This window comes from Chaetura pelagica, unplaced genomic scaffold (assembly GCF_000747805.2).
Source record: "Chaetura pelagica isolate M959 unplaced genomic scaffold, ChaPel_1.0 scaffold278, whole genome shotgun sequence".
In the NCBI taxonomy this organism is placed as follows: domain Eukaryota; kingdom Metazoa; phylum Chordata; class Aves; order Apodiformes; family Apodidae; genus Chaetura; species Chaetura pelagica.
Window position 1 is genome coordinate 14351 of NW_009954497.1, and position 21770 is coordinate 36120.

At 37.7% G+C, this 21770-nt stretch overlaps 1 protein-coding gene across 1 annotated transcript in view; it reads right to left on the bottom strand.

The window, feature by feature from the left end:
- Positions 1 to 332: 332 nt before the first annotated feature.
- Positions 333 to 21770, bottom strand: part of BIRC6 (baculoviral IAP repeat containing 6) — a 154876-nt gene continuing 133438 nt past the window's right edge. Inside the window, exons 65-73 of the mRNA XM_010004564.1 lie at positions 20440 to 20650; positions 15777 to 15922; positions 14825 to 14935; positions 12658 to 12875; positions 11814 to 11975; positions 10032 to 10109; positions 6822 to 7010; positions 2302 to 2436; positions 333 to 1198 (exon numbers count right to left, since the gene is read on the bottom strand). Coding sequence (XP_010002866.1) covers positions 1019 to 1198; positions 2302 to 2436; positions 6822 to 7010; positions 10032 to 10109; positions 11814 to 11975; positions 12658 to 12875; positions 14825 to 14935; positions 15777 to 15922; positions 20440 to 20650 — 1430 coding nt within the window. The 3' untranslated portion in view covers positions 333 to 1018. The remainder of the gene's footprint in view (positions 1199 to 2301; positions 2437 to 6821; positions 7011 to 10031; positions 10110 to 11813; positions 11976 to 12657; positions 12876 to 14824; positions 14936 to 15776; positions 15923 to 20439; positions 20651 to 21770) is intronic.

The window sequence follows — 21770 nt, forward strand, 5'->3', positions numbered from 1 at the left end:
AGGACTATTCAAAAATTAACAGTGATAGTAATGCATGTTATGTTAAAAGTCAGACTTGATTATTAGATCAAGCAAGTCCCTTGCCTGTTTTAGTTAGGGATCTGTGGTTGCAAGTATAAAATTGGAAATGTCTGTACAGTAGGAACTACAGAACATTAAAGAGTCCTGTGCAGCACGATGTTAGCCCCTGTCAGTACTCAGGAGTACAGCTGATTATGTAAAAATCAGACATTTCAACAGAGAAAAGACTTTGTTCCAGAATAGCCCTTAAGAAATTTAGAATACTGTTAAAACAGCCAAACAAAAGATGAATTCAGAAGTCCAAATTTTGGCATGAGGTAAAACCATGTGCATTTATTTAATTTGCATTTTAGAATTAGTAAGCATAAAATGAAATATGTTGACTGTAATGAATTCAGTCATACAAGTGCAAGTCTTCAGCTAAAATGTATTTTATGGCAGTTTATTTTAAAAATGTACCAGTAAATCATAAAAGAGGGATCATGTCCATTTAACGTTTATTGAAGTATACAGGAGGTTTTCTTTAGAATCAAATATGAGCATGAATATATGGCCAAACGTAAAATCTATCAAATTCAGTGAAAATTTTCTGACTTTAAATAGTAGCTGTAAGAATGACCAATATATATTCTTTGTTACAACCGCCCTCACTCTACAAGTAAAAAAAAAACCAAAACAAACAAAAAAAACATTCAGTAAACATTCTTTCCTAAGGTAGTTTCCCTTATATATCAGTGATTTATCCATTTCTTGTATACATAACTTTTTAAACATACCAATCAGTGGTTCTCACAATTGAAAAATAAAAGCACAAAAAAGTTTACACTCTTGTACAGGTAAATAAAAGATCATCTTGAATTAAACTGTATATCCTTAAGGGCATAGTATAGTTTCAATTTCATTACCTATTACATAATTAGCTTCTTACATACAAATATTGACATATTTGGCTTGTGCTTCAAAGCCTTTGTGTCTAGAAAGTCCATGTCAATGCAACTCATAACTTGAAATCAGTGGGGATATCTTTACTGCTGCTGGGTTTCACCTGTTCGTGCAACATGGTCTCTTCTGAACTTGTTGTGGCACTGCATTTTTCTGTGGCATCCTCAGTGTCTGGATCCAATCCCTCAGGACAGGGAAGTTTGAGAAGTTCCTCCCGCAACTGAGCTGTATGACGCTGGATATGCAAAAAGGAATCAGACAGACTTTAAGAGCACAGGTAAAGTATTACTTTTCACAATGTTGGAGAACATCAGGGAAAAGGAAGAATAAGTAGAAAAGGTGTCAATTTATTGTTTCAATGACTGGATAAACTTTTCCCTGGTATTTAAGGATTGGTACTTTCCCTATAGCACCTGAATAATTAGCAAATGCTGATAGGGACCAATTAAAGGCAGTAAACAGAACTGTAGCCAAGGCATGCATCAATACAAATGCTGTGCTGTTTGTCTTTTGTTGAGAGTTGTATCTGTGTTCTGTGATCACAGCAGAAACTGCCTAGGACTAGGTGGGCTGTACAGTCAGAAAGCAGATTTATAAAGAGGTTGTGGTCTTGATGAGATCAGCCACAGAGACAGGTGTCTACACAGAGATGCATCAACTGATGGTAGTGACAAACAACAACTGCATTTTGAAGACCAGTCACACAGAAAGAATGCAATTCTAGCAACAGAAAAAAGCCTTTAAAATTTTTTCTTTTGCTTCTCAGGGGAAGAAAAAATAGTATCTAATACAGAAATGACAGTACTTGGGTAGGAAGGAAGAAAGCATTATAATGGTTACTGCTGTTGGTAGAAGTTTAACACAGGGTAAAACTAATCTAATGGACCACAGTTTAGTAACTGTGCTTGTATTCAAAAGTTTGTTTCCTGGCAAGGAATTGTTTAAAGTACAACTTTATTATGAACCCCCTCTCACCCTATAGAGAACAAGGGAAAATCTTTCTATGTTATGTAAGTATTTATAGAAAAACAGGTAGGAGAAGTGCTAAAGGAAAATCTAACTTGTAGAAAAAAGTCCTGAGAAAGGGGAATGCACATACACTTCATCTCTTGACTGCTGGAAAACAGGTTTCTTTAAATGTTTTAGAGTTGCATTAGTTACTGGAGTTCCATTATAGTTATTATAAAACTCAGCTGCTGAGAAATTTTGCTGCCATTTGTCATCTTTGGATTAAAGAACATTATAAAAGCAAGACTATAAAAGAAACATTATAAAACAACATTATAACATTATAAACATTATAACATTATAAAAGAAAATTATAAAAGCAAGTCTCACCTTTAGAGCTGCTGCATGATGGGACATAGTCCTGCCTACCCGCTTGTCACTGCTGTACTGCTGTATGTCTGCTATCCACTCCTCACACTGAGCCACGATCTCCACTCTTTTCAAGTAAAAATGTTTGTGGATGACCTGCAAGAAAATATTCCAAATGTAAGAACAGCAGTTCATTGTAAGAATTGTAAGTATATTGTAAGTATCGCAAATAAATGTTAAGAATTGTATACTTTAACAATACAAAAATTGCAATGAGTTTTCCTGTCAGCAATTGCTTGCTGCCTGAACAGAAAACAGATAATCAGAAACCCTGTCAAGAGTGTGAGCACAGGAACACAACGTGATTCTGCAGAGGGAAGGAGGCTCATACCAGCTGCAGTGGAAGAGGTACAACCACAGATACATCCCATAGATAGAGGCAGCACCTCTGGGAACAATGAGAATTCCCAGCCAAAAGTAGTTGATGTGCCCATGGTTTGGATGGAAACCAGTATATTACCACAGCAATTTTGGTATTTCTGTACTGATTTGAGTTTAAAAAACCCAACCAATCAATCCTCAGACAAAGCTGTGAGGCTCTGCTTAGTGTTGGTTTTGTCCTAAACAGTTTTCTAAAACCCTGCCTGGTGAAAGAAACAATAAAAATCAAGAGAATTCTAGAGAGCTCAGAGAATTCTTGGCAATATTGCCACATAATTGACAAAATAATATTTTCCTCTAGATGTTAAGAGAATATAACTATCTGTCTAAAGAAAACCTGCATACTGAAGCATAACTGACAGATTTTTAGACTTAAATTTTCATGATGTCTTTGCATTTATGGTGCTGAATGTTCATCATTAAGGTTTCTAACTACAAACAGGCTAGAGTTCTTAACAACAAGCTAGTCTCTCAGACAAGTGCTCAGATAATCTATGCTATTTTCATAGGCACATTTTCATTTGGATGGGGCTGCAGACAGGATCCCGCATTCTTCCGAAATTAAACTATTGCATCAGAGAAAAATGTAATGCTTTCTAGTGCATAATTTCAATTGTTTTGATATGTAAAGAAAGATACATGGCACTTTATGCAAGGAGAGGGAATATGTATTCAGAGAAGCAGAAAGGAAGCTCTTATGTCACACAAGTTGATAAGGCACTGGGTAGGACTCTGAGCTTAAGTTAGTACAACTGTGTTTTTAACACAAAAGCAAGCTATCCTTGCCTCAAACTTCTCCTCACATGCAGGCTAGTGTAGCTTCAAACTTCTCAGAATCTTTAGAATTTCCATCATACTGTCCTAAAGACCACAGCATAGGGAAAAATTAAAAAATTGTCTCTTGGAAAATGAGGAAAGCTGCAGTAACCTAAACCAGAACAAAACAATTTGGATGTGAAGCTTTAATGTGCTGGGCAGTTCTCTTTCGTGCAGCAAATGTCTTGTCTGTTCAGGTAACAGAACGGAGTTTCAAATGTTCAAGATACCTCTGCAAACTGCTGTCTGCCTCTTAATGCTACTTTTTCTTCACAAGTGTGAGTATGGGTTAGCTTAACCCAGTCCGGGCTGCGCACCTGTGCTGGTTCGGCTCTGGCATGGCTTCGGTAGTGGGGGAGGGGTCCCAGGGGTGGCTCCTGTAAGAAGCTATTAAAAGCTCCCTCAGCCCAGGTGGCCAAGATCGGGCCATTAGAGAGACAATGGATGCGCCTCTGCGATTAACATATGAAAGAACTGATGTAAGACCTGAGATCAGAGAGAGAAAAGCAGGAAGAGCTGAGCTGGAGAGGAGATCCCGAGGTTGGTGAGGAAGGGGAAGAAGGTGCCCAAGTAGAAGTTTCCCTGCAACCCATGGCGAGATGGCAGCTGTCCCTTTGCACTCATGGAGGAACGTGGTGGAACATTCCCTGAAGTGCCAGGAGGGGCGAATGAGAACCTGAAGCCCATGGACTTGGAACTGCAGCTGTGGAGGACACCAACCCAGGGGAGGTGGCTGTTCCCAAAGCAGCCAGTGACTCTGTGGGAAGCCCACACTGGAGCAGCTTGCTCCTGAAGGCAGCAGGGAAGGACTGTAAGGAATCCTTCCTGAAGAGGATGGCACAACAAGAACCACCAGCCTGTGAACTGACTCTACATCCCATCCCCTGTCCCCCTGTGCCGCTGGGGGGAAGAAGGGAGAGAAACCAGTAACAAAGTGATTTGGGCCCAGGAAGAAGGGAGGGGTGGGTAACGTATGCAAGCCCTGCTCTGTGTGTTGTCTGTGTCCTGTGTGTGCTTGATTAGCGTGAAATTAAATTAGTATTTTTTCTCCAAGTTGAGTCTCTTTTGCTTGTGGCTTTAATCAGTGAAGAACCCTTCTTGTCCTCTGTCTTGACCCATGAGCTTCTAGTTGGCCTTTGTCCTCTCCATCCCACAGGGAGGTGAGGGTGGGGGGGCGGTGAGTGAGCAGCCACGGGGCTGGTTCTTTGCTGCCAGGTTAGGCACGACACCACCATTTAGAAAGCTGGTGGTTGCGTTGTTTTCAACATCTGCCGTTCAGTTAAAACGTGCTGTATGTAAGTCATCTGTTCTCAGGGAATGATCAGTTTTCCACTGAAACACCACCACATGAATACACCTTATTACTTTACCTTCCTGAAGAGGTGCAAGATGTCAGCTTACAAGCTGCCTTTTCATGTAAGTACTAAAAAAACTAAGTGGCAAAGTAAGCACAATACTGCTGACACTACAATAACAGTGAACTGGGATTCATTTACCAATATTGCATATCCTTCACTTCTGTAATGTGAAAAGAAAGATGGAGCATTACTGTCAGGGAGTCCACCACCTTCCTAGATCTCCAATTAATTTAAATGTACTGTAATTTAAGAATTTTGGAAAAAGTAGAATTCTTAAGATTTAGCTAGGAAAGGAAAACCTATAAGTAAAGGTTATTTGATTGTATGTCATTGTGTTATCTTTACTACAGTCTCCAACTCGGTAAGCAAAACATTTAAGAGGTAATTTATAATAACCACTGTGTTCTTCTTCATTAATTCAAGACACCAGAGTACAATGCACATCCTTTTCTTTCTGCATGTGGATAAAATATTTAACTTCTACCACATAGGTGAAATGCCTATGGTTTCTTATTCCACACCACAAAGTAATTTTAATGGAAAAAGGTTTTTGCATTCCAAAATACATTTTTTTTGGACAACAAGGAAGGAATGGCAGACTGCCCTTTCACCCAGATGCTACACTTAGTAATGTGCATAATCGTAAAATAATTATGCTGTTTCAGCATTTTATTATGCAGACAATTGAAATCATAGGTGATGCTACAAGATGATTCTGCACCTCAATTTATAAGTGGCAATGGTTTTAGTAGTTCAGAGTAAAATGTGTTTTTCTCAAAGTATTTGCTCACAACACTGTGGGATGTACCCATTCATGTTTGACTAACCATTTTGCATTAGTGTTCATACAGATTCTCTTACTTAGTGTATCTTCAACTTTCTTTCATTGAGTTCTTTGGCATATCTGTTCAAGACCCTGAGATCAAATTGACCTGCTGTGAGAAAGGAATTGGACTAGAGACACTGAGAGAAATGTCTAACAACTAAATTATTCTATGATGCTAAGGGTGTGTAAATTTGTTTTCAGGAATGCAAACGACATTGATTTATTTATAAGTAGTAAATTTTTTAAGATAGTGTGAATATATGAAGGTTAATATCGCTTTTAGCAGCATCAAACAGTTGCTTTTGAAGGCATTGATTTCTAGGTTAGCATGGATACTTTATAGATCCTTCTATAAATAACATTCAGGCTGGTATTTGTTTTATCATAGAATCACGGAATGGTTTGGGTTGGAAGGGACCTTGAAGATCATCTAGTTCCAAATCCCCTGCATGGGCAGGGACAACTCCCACTAGATCAGATTGCTCAGAACCTCATCCAGCCTGGCCTTGAACACTTCCAGGGAGGGGACATCCACAACCTCCCTGGGCAACCTGTGCCAGTGTCTCACCACCCTCATAGTGAAAAATTTCTTACTAATTTGTAACCTAAACCTACCCTCTTCTATTTTAAAGCCATTAAGGCATTTTAAAGTATTTTTCCATTCTGCATTGTTTTGGTGTGTCCAAATCAATGTTTCTTGGAAAAATACTTACTGTGTGCTCTGCTGGCTAGCAAACACTGAGAGTTCATCTGCAGGGCTGGTAACATGTCTTCACAAGGAATGTAGAAGGAACCACCTGGCACTAAGGAGCCAAGCTGTATGAACCATGCTTTATCAAACTGTGCACCAAGACTTCTTATAGATTAGTCCTGATTTATGTACATTTGTGTACATCCCCTTCCCCAGAAAAAAAAGTATCTGTGAAGTCAGGTACATCCTTACTCATTTCAGTCTCCAGACTCAACTGCCCCAGGGAATGAAGAGACTAAACCAGACATCTCCTGCATGATGTTTTGAAATATTTGTATTATTCTTAACAGTCAAACCCAATAAATAAATATTTACTGCTTTGTTATTTACTGCGTTTCCCAAAACCTACCTCCTTAAAACATGGTGATGGATTTCTGATTTGTTCAAGCATTGCCCACTTGACTGTTGCCTGTCGTATATTTCCATCATATTCTCTGGAGCTCTGGGTACCACTTGGAGTACCTCTTGATCGTTCATAACCTGGTTCATTAAAATATGGTTCTGCTACCAGTATTAGAGATTGGACAGACACTAACACCTGTAAAGAGAAGAAACTAAAAATTAAAATTGTGCCACCTGCTTCTTTTTACAAAGATACATAGTTTTGCTTACCTGATATGCAAAACCACTTCCATGGCAAAGTACTGTTGTAATACAAACTACTTGCAAGTAGGGAATGTCCACGCTTTTAAACTGAAACCATTGCTACACATAAAAAAATTTAAGTCCTATGACTGTGAAAATGACAAATATAAGTTAAAAAATAACAGAAATAGAAATAAGAAAAAGAAAACTTTTAAAGGAAGAGATGTCAGATTGCACCTGTTTGTGAAATAAAGGGTATTTGTCAAGTTCTCAGACAACAATTCTTGAACTTTTTCTGTGGTTGAATTTACTAATTCTACTAATTCTGGATTAGATGGACAAGGAACTAGTGAGGTGAAAATTACTCGTGGTATACACAGTCTCCCTCTTTTTTTTTTTTTTTTTCAAATGCATTTAACTGATTTAGGTATGTTTCAGACTATGTACAACACTGTCATATGCAATTAAGACAATACCTCAGTATTTCTGTTAGGATAAGAAAAAAATGTTTTCAGAACTGTATCAACAAAAGACCAACTATTCAGTGATAAAGAAATACCACTTTTCCCCATTTCAACTTTACTATTAAGTACATGTGGAAATATATGCTTATGTACATACAAGTTAAATAACTATATGCCCAAATATTCCTCATATAAATGAAAAAACTGAATAGGTACACAGGGCATTTAGGAATTCATATGTACGTGCATTGCATATGATTTGATGGCTTGCTTATTTTTCCCATATTGGAATGTTTGCCTCTATCAACTTGTTGCAGTTAACCAAAACTATGTCACTGCAATAATGTTGCTATATAGGTAGAAAAACAACTGACTTTAAAAGAAATAATTAAATGAAGGATAGGGTTTTCTTATATACTTAGGACCAAGTACAGCAAGAATTTTAGGGATTACAATCCTATGACACAAACCTAATTTGTAACAAAGAATTCCAAAAAGGTGATTTGAACACTTACATTTCCTCAAATATTGAAAACGTGGTGACAGACTCTAAACTGATCTTCCAGTTTCATTTCGGTTGAGTTAGTTTCTGAAGTATTTTGGGTGGTCTGACAATAGTTTAATCTTTGAGCCAGAAAAACATGTAGTGCTTAATTCTTTCCAAGCAATTTATTTAGTCCTAGAGCTGTTTTCCCATTTAAAAGCTACAAAGTGTTCTTCTGTCAATATAGGGGGTGGACTTTTTCTAACAGCTTTCTTACTATTTTCAAAATGAAACTGAAAAAAATGTTTAATTTGAAACTTAAATGCTGCATGAGATTTCTAACAGTCAAATCTAACATTTTAATCAAAGAAAAAACACTTTAGTAAAAGATTTCACAATACTTGCACCTTTCTACACTGATTTTATAGTTGTAGTCCAAAACTTCAGTTCATCTCTCAATTACGACGTTGTATCACAGGAAAGTGACCCTACGTAAAGAACCACAACATAGATCTCCAAATCCTAACTGTCCCTTGAAGGGAGAGGGAACATTAATATATTCAAAGGATGGAAATTCCACAATCTGTTTGGGACACCTATGCTCATGTTTGATCACACTCACAGTGAAAAGGTTTTTCCTAATATTTAATACAAATTTCCATGTCCCATCTTGTGTCAGTTGGCAGTTGTGTGAGCGCTTTGCATCTTTCAGAGCTGGCTCCATGCTCTACCTTCCATTCGGGTACTGAAGACAGCAGCAAGCTCTGTTTGCCATCAATCCAGCCCCTTTTTTGCTCATTGAAAATCCACATCTTCGCATTTTGGCTACAAGGGTACTAAGGAAGACTGCAGAGGTCTTGCTGAAGTGAAAGCAAGCTACACCCACTGCACTCCCTCTGTGCAGAGCCAGTCACCTCACTGCAGAAGGCAAGCAGGTTAGTCAGGAGATCTTCACCCCCAGTAAATCCACACTGGGTGTTCTCAGTCACTTTCTTGTCTTTCATCTACTTGAAAATAGCTTCCAGGAGGATTTGCTCCATAATCTTCCCAAGAACCCAGGTATTGCTGACCAGCCTGCAAGTTCCCAAGTCCTCCTTCTCGTCTGCCTTGAACTTGGGTGCTAGACTGGCCAGGAAGCTCCCTTGATTCTTCTGACCTTTCAAGGATGAGAGCTAGTGGTTTTGCAGTGTCATGACTGGCTCTCTCAGCACCCCTGGAAACTGAGATCTGGTTCCATGAACTGATGGGTTCGATCAGCTTGAATTCTGTTTCCTTTACTGTAGGTAAGGTCTCATTCTCACAGACCTTCTTAGTGAGGGACTGGAGATGTGGGAAAGCAAGCGTAACCCCTAACAATTGAGGCAGAGATGACCTCTGCCTCTTCTGTGTCCTTATCAGCAGGTTCCCTACCCCACTAAGCAGCTGGAAAGCCTCAGGAAGATGTGGTCTTTTGCTGCCAACATACTTGTAAGAAGCCCTTCTCCCTTTTTAATCTCTTGCTTTGGTTTTCCTAATTTCTCTCCTGAATGCTTGGAAAGTGTCTTCATTTCTAATTAGTTGCCCATCGCCTCCCTCCACCTTCAGTATGCTTTCTTCTTGCAGCTGAGCTTATGCAGGAGTTTCTTGTTTACCCATGCTGGCTTTCTGCCACTCTTGCTTGACTGCTTTGTCTTCACCATAAACATGAGTTTCAGGAGGTGATGCCATCTTCCAGTCTTTTTAATATAAAACATTTGAAATTATCCAAGCAAAGTCCAGGCAGTGCAGGAATAAGCTGCACATATGAACTGCAACACTTCAAAACAAGACCAATAAAAATACTGGTTGGAAAGAGTACTCTGAAGAACTTGTCTACCCTACAGTGTTACTTTTCTAGTGCTCCAAGGACGTTTTCTGGGCTTTCATCTTGTTTACACTTACTTAAGAAAATACTGCTTTAAAAGCACTAGAGAAAGAATACTTAGAACTGTCAGACCACTTACTACTCCCAAATGACATCTACTGCAGAGAGAGAAGAAATGCTCACCTGCAAAAAACTTGATGTTTGGGGATTCCATTTCTCTTCTGGCCTCCCGTGCCATGTGTTAAGTATGCTTAAGCACACCTGAAAATACAACTTTATTAGTAGCACAGACAATATTTTGATCAAAATGTTCTGCTTGGGCAGAACAGAATTTTAAAATTACATTATTATTTTTTTTCTTACAAACTTTTGCATAACTGCATTCTAAAAGGCAAAGATGTTTCCTGTGAAACTAATTTCAAATGAAAGCGGATAAAAATAATGTGGATAAACAAGAAAAGCATTAAAAAAAATTATCAAGTCAAGGTAGATTACTTTTTTTTTTGATGAAAATCTATGGATTCTAGTGCCTTGAAAAATAAGTGAATCGTGAATACTATCTGGCTCTCTACTTTCCTCATTAAGTACTTTTCTAATAGTAATTACTGGGGTTTTTAAAGGCAATAATTCTGCTTATGCACATGAAAGGTGATTTCTGCCACACAGACTTTAAAGGAACTGAAAATATTCCTTAACTTTTATGACTGATCTGGACTTTAGGGAAGTCTGTAGAGTTCTTGAACTTTTATCACAACATGGAACAATCAAAGATAAGGAACACAAAGAGACAAAATAAACAGAAGAAATTTAGAATAGGGTATTTGCCAAAAACTAATGCTAGACAAAGAAAGAAAGAAGCTAAAGTCTCCAGTAGGAATTACATTCTCTGTCCACATTAAGAAAAACCCCTGCATCTAGTACTGCAAAGGAGTATTCTAGCTTGTGAAAACAGGGAGCACATTAATGACTGTGGAATAAGGAAAACACATTAGCCTGTGGATTAAACATTTACACACAAAAAACCCAAAACCCAAAGCTGAATGAGTGCTACAGTGCTACAGCCAAAGCGATTTTGTGGGTCTGTGCTCTGGTGGTGACACACACAGCCATCTCTACAGCTCTGCAGAGAATTTAATATGTCCTGGTTTTTAATATAAATAGAAGTCGCATTGCCCTGATGTGCACTTGACTTTTTGTTAACTTTTTGGAGCCTTTAGAACCAGCCACAACATACCAAGGACACGGGCAGAGGGAAAGGGGGAAAGCTTGTTTAACTTCTAATATTATTGCCAAAAGCTTTACTGTTTTTTTGAGAAAGCTATCATCAAGTCCGTATTATAGAGTTACATTTTCCTTCATAAAGGACATTATCCTCCCTCAAGAAAAATCACTTATGCATGGAAAAAGACAGACAAGGCACTTGGCAAGCATATTCTGTTGCAGCTGATACAAAACATTCTTTGTCCATGGAAAGGACCCTGGGTATTTCAGCTAGCCAAAATAGATTTCTGCCTGATTAATTTAGCAAAGAAAATGGAAAAGAACATTTTTCTCGGTCAAAATTCATAGAATCATAGAATGGTTTGGGTTAAAAGGGACCTTAAAGATCATCTAGTTTTAACTCCCCAACATGGGCATGGACACCTCTCACTAGACGAGGTTGCTTAAAGCCCCATCCAACCTGATCTTCAACACTTCTAGGAAGGGAGCATCCACAACTTCCCTGGAAGTCATCAAATTACTTTTGTTTTTAGGTCAAATCCAGCTCGTAAAGCTTTAAAAAGATCTGCCGGACAATTCAGAAGGGAGACTGTTAAGTCACTCTTCATTTCAGTTTGAAGACCAGTTTTAACCGAAGAGCTTGCTCCAGTATGTTAGAAGCAGCTGATCATTTGATGGCAGAAGTAAAAAAGTTTCATCCATTTCACTTCCTTGTTACAACTGTACAGAAGAAAGCTGACTTACCTTCCCATCATTGTAGAGGTTTGGATTAAATCTCACACTATGGCCTCCAGTTGTTTCCAAGTTCACAAGTGGAGGAGAATTAGGATAGTCTTGTGGAAAATATACATCAAATTCAAAGCAACCATTTGCGTAAGGGGTGTCTGCAGGACCAGTAATTAGAACCTACCAAAAAAGAAAAGATGGCAGTTTTTTTTTTAAAGAATAACCTCTTTATTTGTTGAGATTTTTATATGAAGCAAAGTATTTCCACATACTACTTATAAGAATATAGCATTAGACATAATAATCCCATGCAGGCTATAAGTCTGTTAATTGGGGTACTCTGGGACGAGAAGCCCTCTGCTAACATTCATTTCTCTAGATTACACAAATGGAAAGCAAAACAGAAGGAGCTAAAACTCTATCCCCTCCCTACTGGATGCTATTAATTAAATTTTTCTTCATACTTCAGGTCCAGAGATACTCAGTGTACTTCTCCATAGCTATTGCTTTTAATTTACTTGAATGATTGTATGTAAAGATACACTTTGAGTGTAATAGAGCAACAAAATTAAACTCTTCCCTTTCAAATAGCTGAGTGAAGAGTGAACCTTGTCCTGTGAAGATTCCTTGGCTAACAGAGCAGCAGCCCATGGGTAGATGGACAGATTCTCCCTGCACCCCACCAAATTACTGAGAAATCAGCATCAGACTTTAAAATACTTTTTTACATTCAAGTTTAGACAGCAATTAAAGGGCACATTTAATACTTCTGGGTTGGTGTTTTTTTAACATTTAAGGCACCTTCTAAAACATCTACAAGCCAAGCTGAAAGAGGGGAATAAAAATAACTTTGCTCCTTTACCTTCATAATGTCGAGCCGCTCCTCATCACAACGTACGAAGACGCTGGATGATGACGAGAGAGGCAGTGATGTTGAAAGAGTCACAGCTTCTTGTGCAAGACGTCGGGCTCTGGCAGCACTGTTGGCATCACTTGCATTTTTTACCTGAGACATGTAGTGGTAATTTACTTTAAAAACCAATTTTCCATCATCATCTTCAGAAACCATTTCAAATGTATCTAGAAAAGAAGAAAATCTTAATGCATCAGGAACGCAGTGAGGTAAATAACAGAAAAAGATTCTGAGTATTAAAATCAGGAGAGTTTTGCATTATACTAATGCAAGAAATATGTATTTTCTCAGTTACCAGTCATCACAAAAACCAGAGCATTAACAGTCCTGGGTCAAATTAATTTTTGCAGCAAATTTACAAGCTTTCATGTGCAACTTGTCAGATGTCTGCCTTTTCTGATTTGGAAAGTCACCAGCTACTCCAGACCAGGCATATAATGATACTTATGAATACATAATAATGCTAATAAAGGAATCTGTGTGAAGGAGAGTGCCCAGAGTATTTACTCATGGTGTGGCTGCAATGTTATTAAAGAATCATAAAAAATTACACTGAAGCTAGTTTTCTTCAATCAATTACTACACAAAATCTGCAGCACAGCTGCCAGAGTGAAAAGCTATCATTACAAACTTCCCGACTTCCTATTCTTGGCATACATGCCACAAATATTTGCAAGAAAATCCCTTAGAAATACAACAGCAAAGAACTGGGATTGCAAATGCTGTCGCTGTAACAAAAAAAATATACTTATAGAAGATATTTTTGCAATAATTTTATAGCTCTTTTTGGATGAAATACTTTTAATTCTTCACTAATTTTTGTAAACACATTGCCTTGGCCAAAAGAAGCACCAATTCCCATCGCATTTTCCAAATGCGACATCGCCTGCCATCAAAGGCCACAATGAAGTTTATGACAGTTGAGTTTTGAAAAATGTATTTTGATCTGAACTCTATTCCATTTAAAAAATAAAACCTACATTAAGAAACATACATCTACAGTCACAGATGAGTTTAAAAAAATTGACTTAAACTTCAGTATAATTTGAGGACTGAAAGACATGCAAATCATTACTGGAATGAAAACATTACCACCATCATTCAATGGATCTGTTCCCTTGAATTAATCTAGTTGTCCTGGTTTCAGCCAGGATGAAGCCAATTTTCCTTCTACTGATTATTTTTTTCCTTCAGTGAACTCTCTTTTAAGCAGAACACTTGCTGAAAGTAGCAGCAAGTTTATCAGCCAGTGGACTGATAATGCTCAAATGTTTATAGTTACTGCAGAGACACCAAGGACACTTTGCTCTGCTTGTTGAATCTCCTGCTTTGGACACTAAAGGAGCAGAAGAGCCCTATGTACAACTCTCCCGTAGAGAGGAAGGGACTAGACAAGACAGCAAAATTAGCCAAACAGATTGTTCCATCCATATATGTATGGTATAAATTCAGGGATCATGGAAGACAAGCCCCTTTTCTTTCTCTTCCATCCATGGCCAGTGTCCAGGGAGGACTCTGTCTATCCATCACTGTTGATCCCTAGGCCCATGTGTTCCTGACCCTCATCACTCTCCCCTCAGCTCCTGTCTGCTCTGCCACTCTCTCTGGCAGTTCCAGGACATTTCAGAGCTGCTCACAGATCAGGAGATGCCGTGGGAGTTGCTGGGCGTGTGTGGAGGCAACAGGGTTTTGCACATTCGTGAACATACTTGTATATAATTGTACATATTTTATTTTATCATTAATATTTCATTAAAGCTGTCTAGTTTAGCTTTCAATCCAGAAATTCTCTTTCCTCATTCTTTCTCTCCTTTCCGTGTCTTAGTGGCAGGGGGAGGGGAATAGAGAGGATTATTGTCACTGGTTTACTTGCTGATCCTAAGTCAAACCATGACACTAGAGTATGCTTAAAACATTTCTTATTAGTTCATATAATGCATTAATTGGCAACCTAAAAATACAGACTAAGATAATTTTCCATATGTGAAAAGTATCAGTGGTCATATATGTAAAAGGTTCGTAACATTCTAAAACCATTAGGGGTTCAATGCAACAGATTGCATATTTCTTAGGTATCTGATTTCTAAGACAGAAATATTCACATTTCTTGACTTACCAAACTGGAGTTTTTTCATGACCGCAACATACTTTTCTTCAAGTGACCGTAAAACAGACAAAGGCTTGGGCTTCACAGCAGCCTTTCTGGAGTATTCAGCCATCTTCTTTTCTGTTATATAAAACACAGTGATTATTTGTAATTAACCATGTAATTCTGAGACAAATACAGCAAGTACTTGGTTATTATTTAACTTGAAATGACATTTTATGGTGACATTGTCTGCAGAGAAGTCTGAAAACCAGATATCATTCATAACGCAAAAATTCATTTTCCTCACTACCATGTATTTCATTATCTGAACAACTTGAAGGAAATAAAGATCATTCTCTGAGCTCAGAAATAATTCATTACTACTGCTGCTATAAATATTTTTTCATTGTTTCTTCTATTTTAAAAAATATTTTAAATAGGAAGTATGACATATGCTTGTGAGGATGGACATTCACACATGTATTCTTGATGCAAGCTCCAGAATCACAAGCTGATTATACACCCCTTTTTAAAAGCCACCGATGAAGCTACTTTATCTTTAGTTTTCTTTACTAGTCAACCAGGTGGTCCCCTGAACGTCTGCAGGCTCGATCGTAGATTTTTGTTCTGCATGCATCTAGTTAAGAGTTCATCTAATTGATAAGATTTAGTTTTAAAGGGAAAGACTTTAGTATAACAGGTCATGTATGCTGTCTTCTGCCAAGAAAATAAAGAAAAGGTACTACATAATTTTTCTGAAAGTCATGAGATAGACTCTAACTTACTTATATTATTCTGCTTCCCAACTGAAACAATTAGGACTACCTCAAGCTTCCAGCTGCCTTCAAAATTGTATTCTGTAGTTGGGGCAGGAGGGAAGTATTTTTTTCTTACTTTTGAGTTAATTGGTAAGTTACCTGTTAATGAATGTATTACAAAAAAGCACTATGCAATACTTATGAAAGTATTTCTATTTTACCTTGGTTTGCTTGGCGCAAACTGGTGGTAGCAGCATGAACTATCTCCGCAGTCTTTTGGATGTCTGGTACCAGAAGTGTCAGTCCCTCTGGTTCTTGATCAGAAGCATCGGGTTTTACTCCTGCTTTAGCTTTATCTTTTTTAGACCTGTTTGGTTGGATTTTTTGGGGTTGAAGAAATAGGATATAGCATGAGGGAATGTTTTTCAACCAGTCAGACAGTACCCAGCACATTTATCAACAGGGAAAAATACCAAAGATTAGAGATTAAGATTAAAACAAGTCTTTTGAAACAGCATGTCTCCATGGTTAATCACCAGATGTAACAATCAACTGTGACAATAGTGAACACAGTGTCTTGATTTGACAAACATAAAACACCTGACATGACGAGTAAAGATATGAACACAAAGCCAGTGATACCAATACACTAGTTTCTGCTTTGACCATTTACTATTTGTGATTGCTATCCTGTATGCCAACCTTACATTTGCACATTTTCAAAAACACTAGAAAAGCTTACAAAATTAGTGTAAGAAAGATCCCATCATGAATGTGCACTTCATCTACCCATGTAGATCCTCGTGCCAAAGCAAGTCCTAAAGAGGTAATCTGGAACTATTTCCTATTCCACAATGCACTACCTACACTAATAGTAAAACACTAGGAAAGCTCTAGTAAAAGTTCACAGCATGTGTATGTGTAACAACCTAGGCATCACAAGACAGTGGGTGAAAAATGAAGTTGGTCGCTGTACTCCTCTTCTGGGCTAGACAAGTTAAGACCTTTTATTTCAAGTAATGTAATTTTTGAAATCTTATGAATAAGGAAGGTGTCTATAATATACCGGATGTGTATAATCAATGTATTGCAAATTAAAATGTCAATTTAAAAGTCTCAATTTTTTAGAATAAAATAATTTGAAGATACAGTATATACTAACACCATCGTTTCATAGAAGCTTTTTTGCCTACTGATTTAAGATATATTTAAATATTTTGATTTTGATTGTGACAACCCAGTCTTTACTAACATATATATTTAACTGTTGAAACAAAGACATGGTATTTGATAACGCTGTAACCTAAATGTGCATATTTAAAAGCTTCTGTGTTTTAAGAGCTTGCAGACATTTACATTGTTATAATGCAAAACTGATGAGATTTTAATGCTAACAGCCCCCAAATTATTTTACTGCAATTTCTGTAAATTTGTTGTTTTAATAGCACGTGTTCATTTTAAGATCCAAACAAGTTCAATAGCCAAGAAGGACTGGTTTCCTCTTTCCCACTACCATGCCTAGAAGCAAAATAACAGGCTATCAATAAAAGAAAAATCAGCATTTTCATGGTTTAATGTCCCAAACATATTTTAGCAACTACCAAATACTACATCCTTTCTTTTTAATGTAGACTGAAATAATGCATAAAGTCTCTAAACTATTCAGTGGAGGTAATTACAGTAATACTGAAAGTCTTCGTACTGTACTTAATCAAATGCTAATATCCCTAGAGTGCATTAATAACAAAAATTCATTACTGCAGCATGGTGTAGTTTCCCTGATCCAGATCCAACAGGATGTTAGCCTGTTGTGGACTTCAAGTAATACTGAGCTTTCAGATGCTTAAAGCCAGGAGGAAGGCATCAAAGCCAAACTGTCGTTCAGCATTTGAGGAACAGTTTTAAAACAAAGAACAGTGGCTTATACTTTCCAAAATTCTCATCACTGCCTTTCTCCTTGTGGAAATCTAGGCCAGTATTTTTAAAACATACTAACAATGTGTATTTCAGACCACTAAACCTCAGTGATACCTGTTTTACCATCACAGACCACCCACCGGTTCCAAGGAAGATGTACAGATTTAGAACTGATTGCTGCTAATGTAGACACCTTAAGCTGTTTGCTACAAATGCTTGGAGAAATTTTAACTAAAATGAAACATCAGTGGGTTTATCCAAGAGACAGATGCATGAAATGCAAAGAAAATGTGACTGATGAGGATACTGAAAGTGAAATTAATTCTTACACTTTGATTTTCAAGAGAGTTATCTTGTAAGGCTTTTACCTTCCTCCTGGAATTACAATTTAGACTACCAGCCTTTTCCTACTACTTGGTCTTAAAGTACAGCAAAAATTAAAGTACTTGCCTCCTTAGACAAAAGGCTTAACCACATGCTGAAAATCTCCTTTTAGAAAACATTTAAATGTCTGCATTGTACTGTACATTTTTTCCACTAAGATTCTGCTTGTGAAGCAAAATTTAACGCAGTTATTTAATACAGGCCAAACCCTCATCTACATGTTAGAATTTTCAGTGGAGGAGCCAAATATTTAATTTAGACTTAGAAAATTCTCCATACAGTTTTTCAATCACTGAAGAAAAAGCAGACAAAATCATGTCAGCTTATATTTAAAGGGATGACAGTTGCTAATACATTTGCAAGATGAGACAGCAGTGTACATGCTAATAATTTAAGCCATTAATTTAGCTTGTACTAGAAGATGACAGCCTTCTCTTCACGCTGTGCAAAATGAATAATGAATGATACAATCCAAAGGCAAATTTAATTTTTAAAGTCAATACTAATACTTACTCATCTATGCCATACTTAAAGGTAAACGTAATGATGTGGAATGATACCTTTATCAAAGTATTAAAAAATAAAGCCAGTGGGCCATTCAGCCCCTGCATACCACAGGGGCAGCTCAGTTTTATACTGATGGTCACTGTCTTGGGATAAAACTGCCATAGGTTTGCAACCATGGTATCACTGAGCCCTTGCGGTTCCCACCTGTACGTTTCCACGGGTACCAAGCAGGAGCTCATGCCTTCCAGTAATTCACAGATTCTTAAACCAACCTCCTGAAATCAGGCAAAACACACAAGGGACCATGCCTTTGCAATTGAACACTGGTAAAAGCTAGAAACCTCCTCTGAAAAGGCTCCACATCCTCCTCTTTGGGGCTTGGAGAACTGCATTTACAGGCACTACGCTGAAGCATTCCAAACCAGCAAAGGCTGCAGGACCTGCTCCCTACAGCCAGATGTCAGCTCCTGAACTGAGTGTGCAAAGTGCAGCTAAAGAAACCAACAGTTGTTTTGGCTTTTAAAGAAAAATTAATGAAAAGAAATGAGACGTCAATTCTTGGGACCCAATCATAAAGAACATTTTTTGTTTGCAAAATGGACCATTTCACACAGAAGTTCTGCAAAATAACAGTGAACACAATGAAAAGCCATGCAGGGGAAGTGCCTCAGGCCTACCTGGTTGTATTCTAGCATCCCCATGCAACAGAAAAACACCCAGTTCATAATATAATGTGATAGGTAGGGCCTGACATATCCAGACAACCTTGGAACTGGCAAGATTAACCCCCTAGTAGCAGTGTAACAAGCAACAGAAATATGAAGATGACAGAATTCAGTTCCTCAAAGCAGTTATGATGGGGGGTTACTGGGATGATGCGGAAAGAGAAAGCATAGTTAGGAATTTTAAACATAAGCTTGCTATACACATTACACAAAGAAGCCATCAGCTTATTTTGCCAAATGTAACAATTTGCCATGAAGCTTACCTAGCAGATGGTGGTTCAGACAAACTTGCTTTGCTACACAGCAGCAGTTCTCTGCAGCACAGGGCTCAGCCATCACAGCAAACAAATCTCTCCAACACAGCCCTTGTGGCAACCCATTACACCAGTCTGACCGCTCTCAAATTAGTGATGGCTTTTGAGCTCCAGACCAACAAATAGTAATGAGAAGTCATTTCATGTCTAAATGTATTCTTCACTATCCAGAAATTTCCCAATTTTCTAACAGAATATTATGACCTTCAACAGAAGTGAAATCAAATGGAGTCCAAACCCAGAACTATTCCCATTGAATTCCGGATCCAAGTAGACACCTTTGCTCCAACACGGAGATGACATTTGGTAGACATGCAAGCAGGACTGCTGTTAGATAAAAGCAAGTTTTGTCTTTGAAAGCAGATCCTATAATTATGCTGTTGTTCTGGCATTTGACCTAAAAGGGGCAGCAGATTGTCCCACTTAAGAAATTCATGCCAACTCTTGCTTCTGTTGTTGGCATGCCTTCAACTGAAATGCTGAGAATTAAAACCTTCCACCTCAACGATTCCAGGCTGTTCAGGCTATTGGTGTTTTCATCCTTGTCTATATACTGCCTTAAAGACAAACAGTATTATGCTTAAACCAACCACTGAAATACCAGATTTCTTTTTGTGCTGATACATCAAACTAATACAAGAAAACTGTACAGATAACGGAATTGCACCAAGCACAGAATTGTTATAAAATTCAATTAAAACTACCACTTGGCTTGGCCCTTCCCAGTGCCATTCTTTACAGAATAGGCTTCTTCAAAAACTCTGATCAGTGGGCAGTTACCAGCAAAGTGACAAGAATAAGCAAAGCTACCAACTTCTTTGTGTCATGCAAAAAATCCTCCTTGTAAATAGTACAATAAACCAAAATATAGACATATAAACATAAACCTAGATCAAACAGATGGTAGGTTCTCACTCTGCAGTGCAGCACCCATTCAGTTAAATATGCAGAACTGAATATTCTTTCACCTCTATGTTTATAATATGTAAGTACAAAGTACAGTTTAAATAAAGGGTAGGGATGAGAAAAGTGATTACCTCAGTCGGTTGGTATAGGTATCTACACAGGTCTTCATTTTAGCCAACAAAGTCCCAACAGATGCCTGGGACTCCAGCTGTTCTTCTTCCTCTTCACTGTTTTCTCCCGACAGAGGAAGCAGCAATGGTACCATCGATGTGCAGGATGCAATAGCACGGAGTAATTCTAGCAGGGCTCGGTACAGGGGAACGTGTCGAGCCATATCCAAAACTAAGAAAGCAAAACAGTTTACAAAATTTATTAAAATTGAAGAGCCTCCTACTCTTAGTACAGTGGTTTCAACAGAACATCTAAGTTTTAATTAACTATTAATCACATTTAATGATAAAACACAGTACCTTGTAATAGCCAATTATAATTTGTGTTTTAATTGACTTGTCCAGAAAAAATCATGTAAGATACCTGGAAAACAAAAGTTAGCAAAAGACACAAGAGGAAGAAAGTGCTAACTAGGTATGGGACAGGATTACCACACACTATGTTTTTTTCTACTGGCTTAATATTATACTATCCAGGCTCAAGTTGTATGCTGACAGTAATCACAACCAAGCTTATATGGAGGAAAAATCATAATCTATGGTGTAGCAGGGCGGCATTTGCTGATTCCAAAGACATACACATTAACAAAGACAGACCTTCATATCACCCATTTTTTTTTATAGTTATCTTCACCTTTGGGAAAATTTGTCTGCATTATTGCAGGAATAGTTAAGGTAATGAAATAAATGAAGTTATCTCCTAGGAAGTCTAGCTCTGCTTTGCATGGAGAAAGTATCATTTTGAAAACCCACATGCACTCTTCAGCATGCAAGGGCTCTGAAGAAGATGCAAATTCTATCTGCATACATATGAAGCATAAAACAGCCCAGATGAATAAGAACAGATATTAGGTAGGAAAACCTTACTGTATTAGTGCTGCTCAATGTGATGTGTATGTATTATAGAAGTAACTGTGGGTAGAATACAGGTATCAGCTTCTCTGACTAGGAAAAAAAGAGAGAGATACACAGTTCTAGCACCACATTGTTTATTTTTCTTTTCCACTTGCTTGGATAAATATATAATGGATGTCATTTCAACTGACTTTGTATCATTAATAGAAATCCTGAAAATGTAGTAATACACAAATACTTTAACACAGCTGCTTCCTCTGTCCCTAGGACATACTATTTTTAACCTAACTGAAGAAAAAATTGCTCTAGTTCAAAGTATTTACAAATGACTGACTTCATGATAAAGTAAGTTCATGCTTTTTCCAGCAAAAAAAAGCCCTAACAAACAAAAAGCTCCTGACAACTTGCATTACGACAGAACAAAGCATAGAAGAATT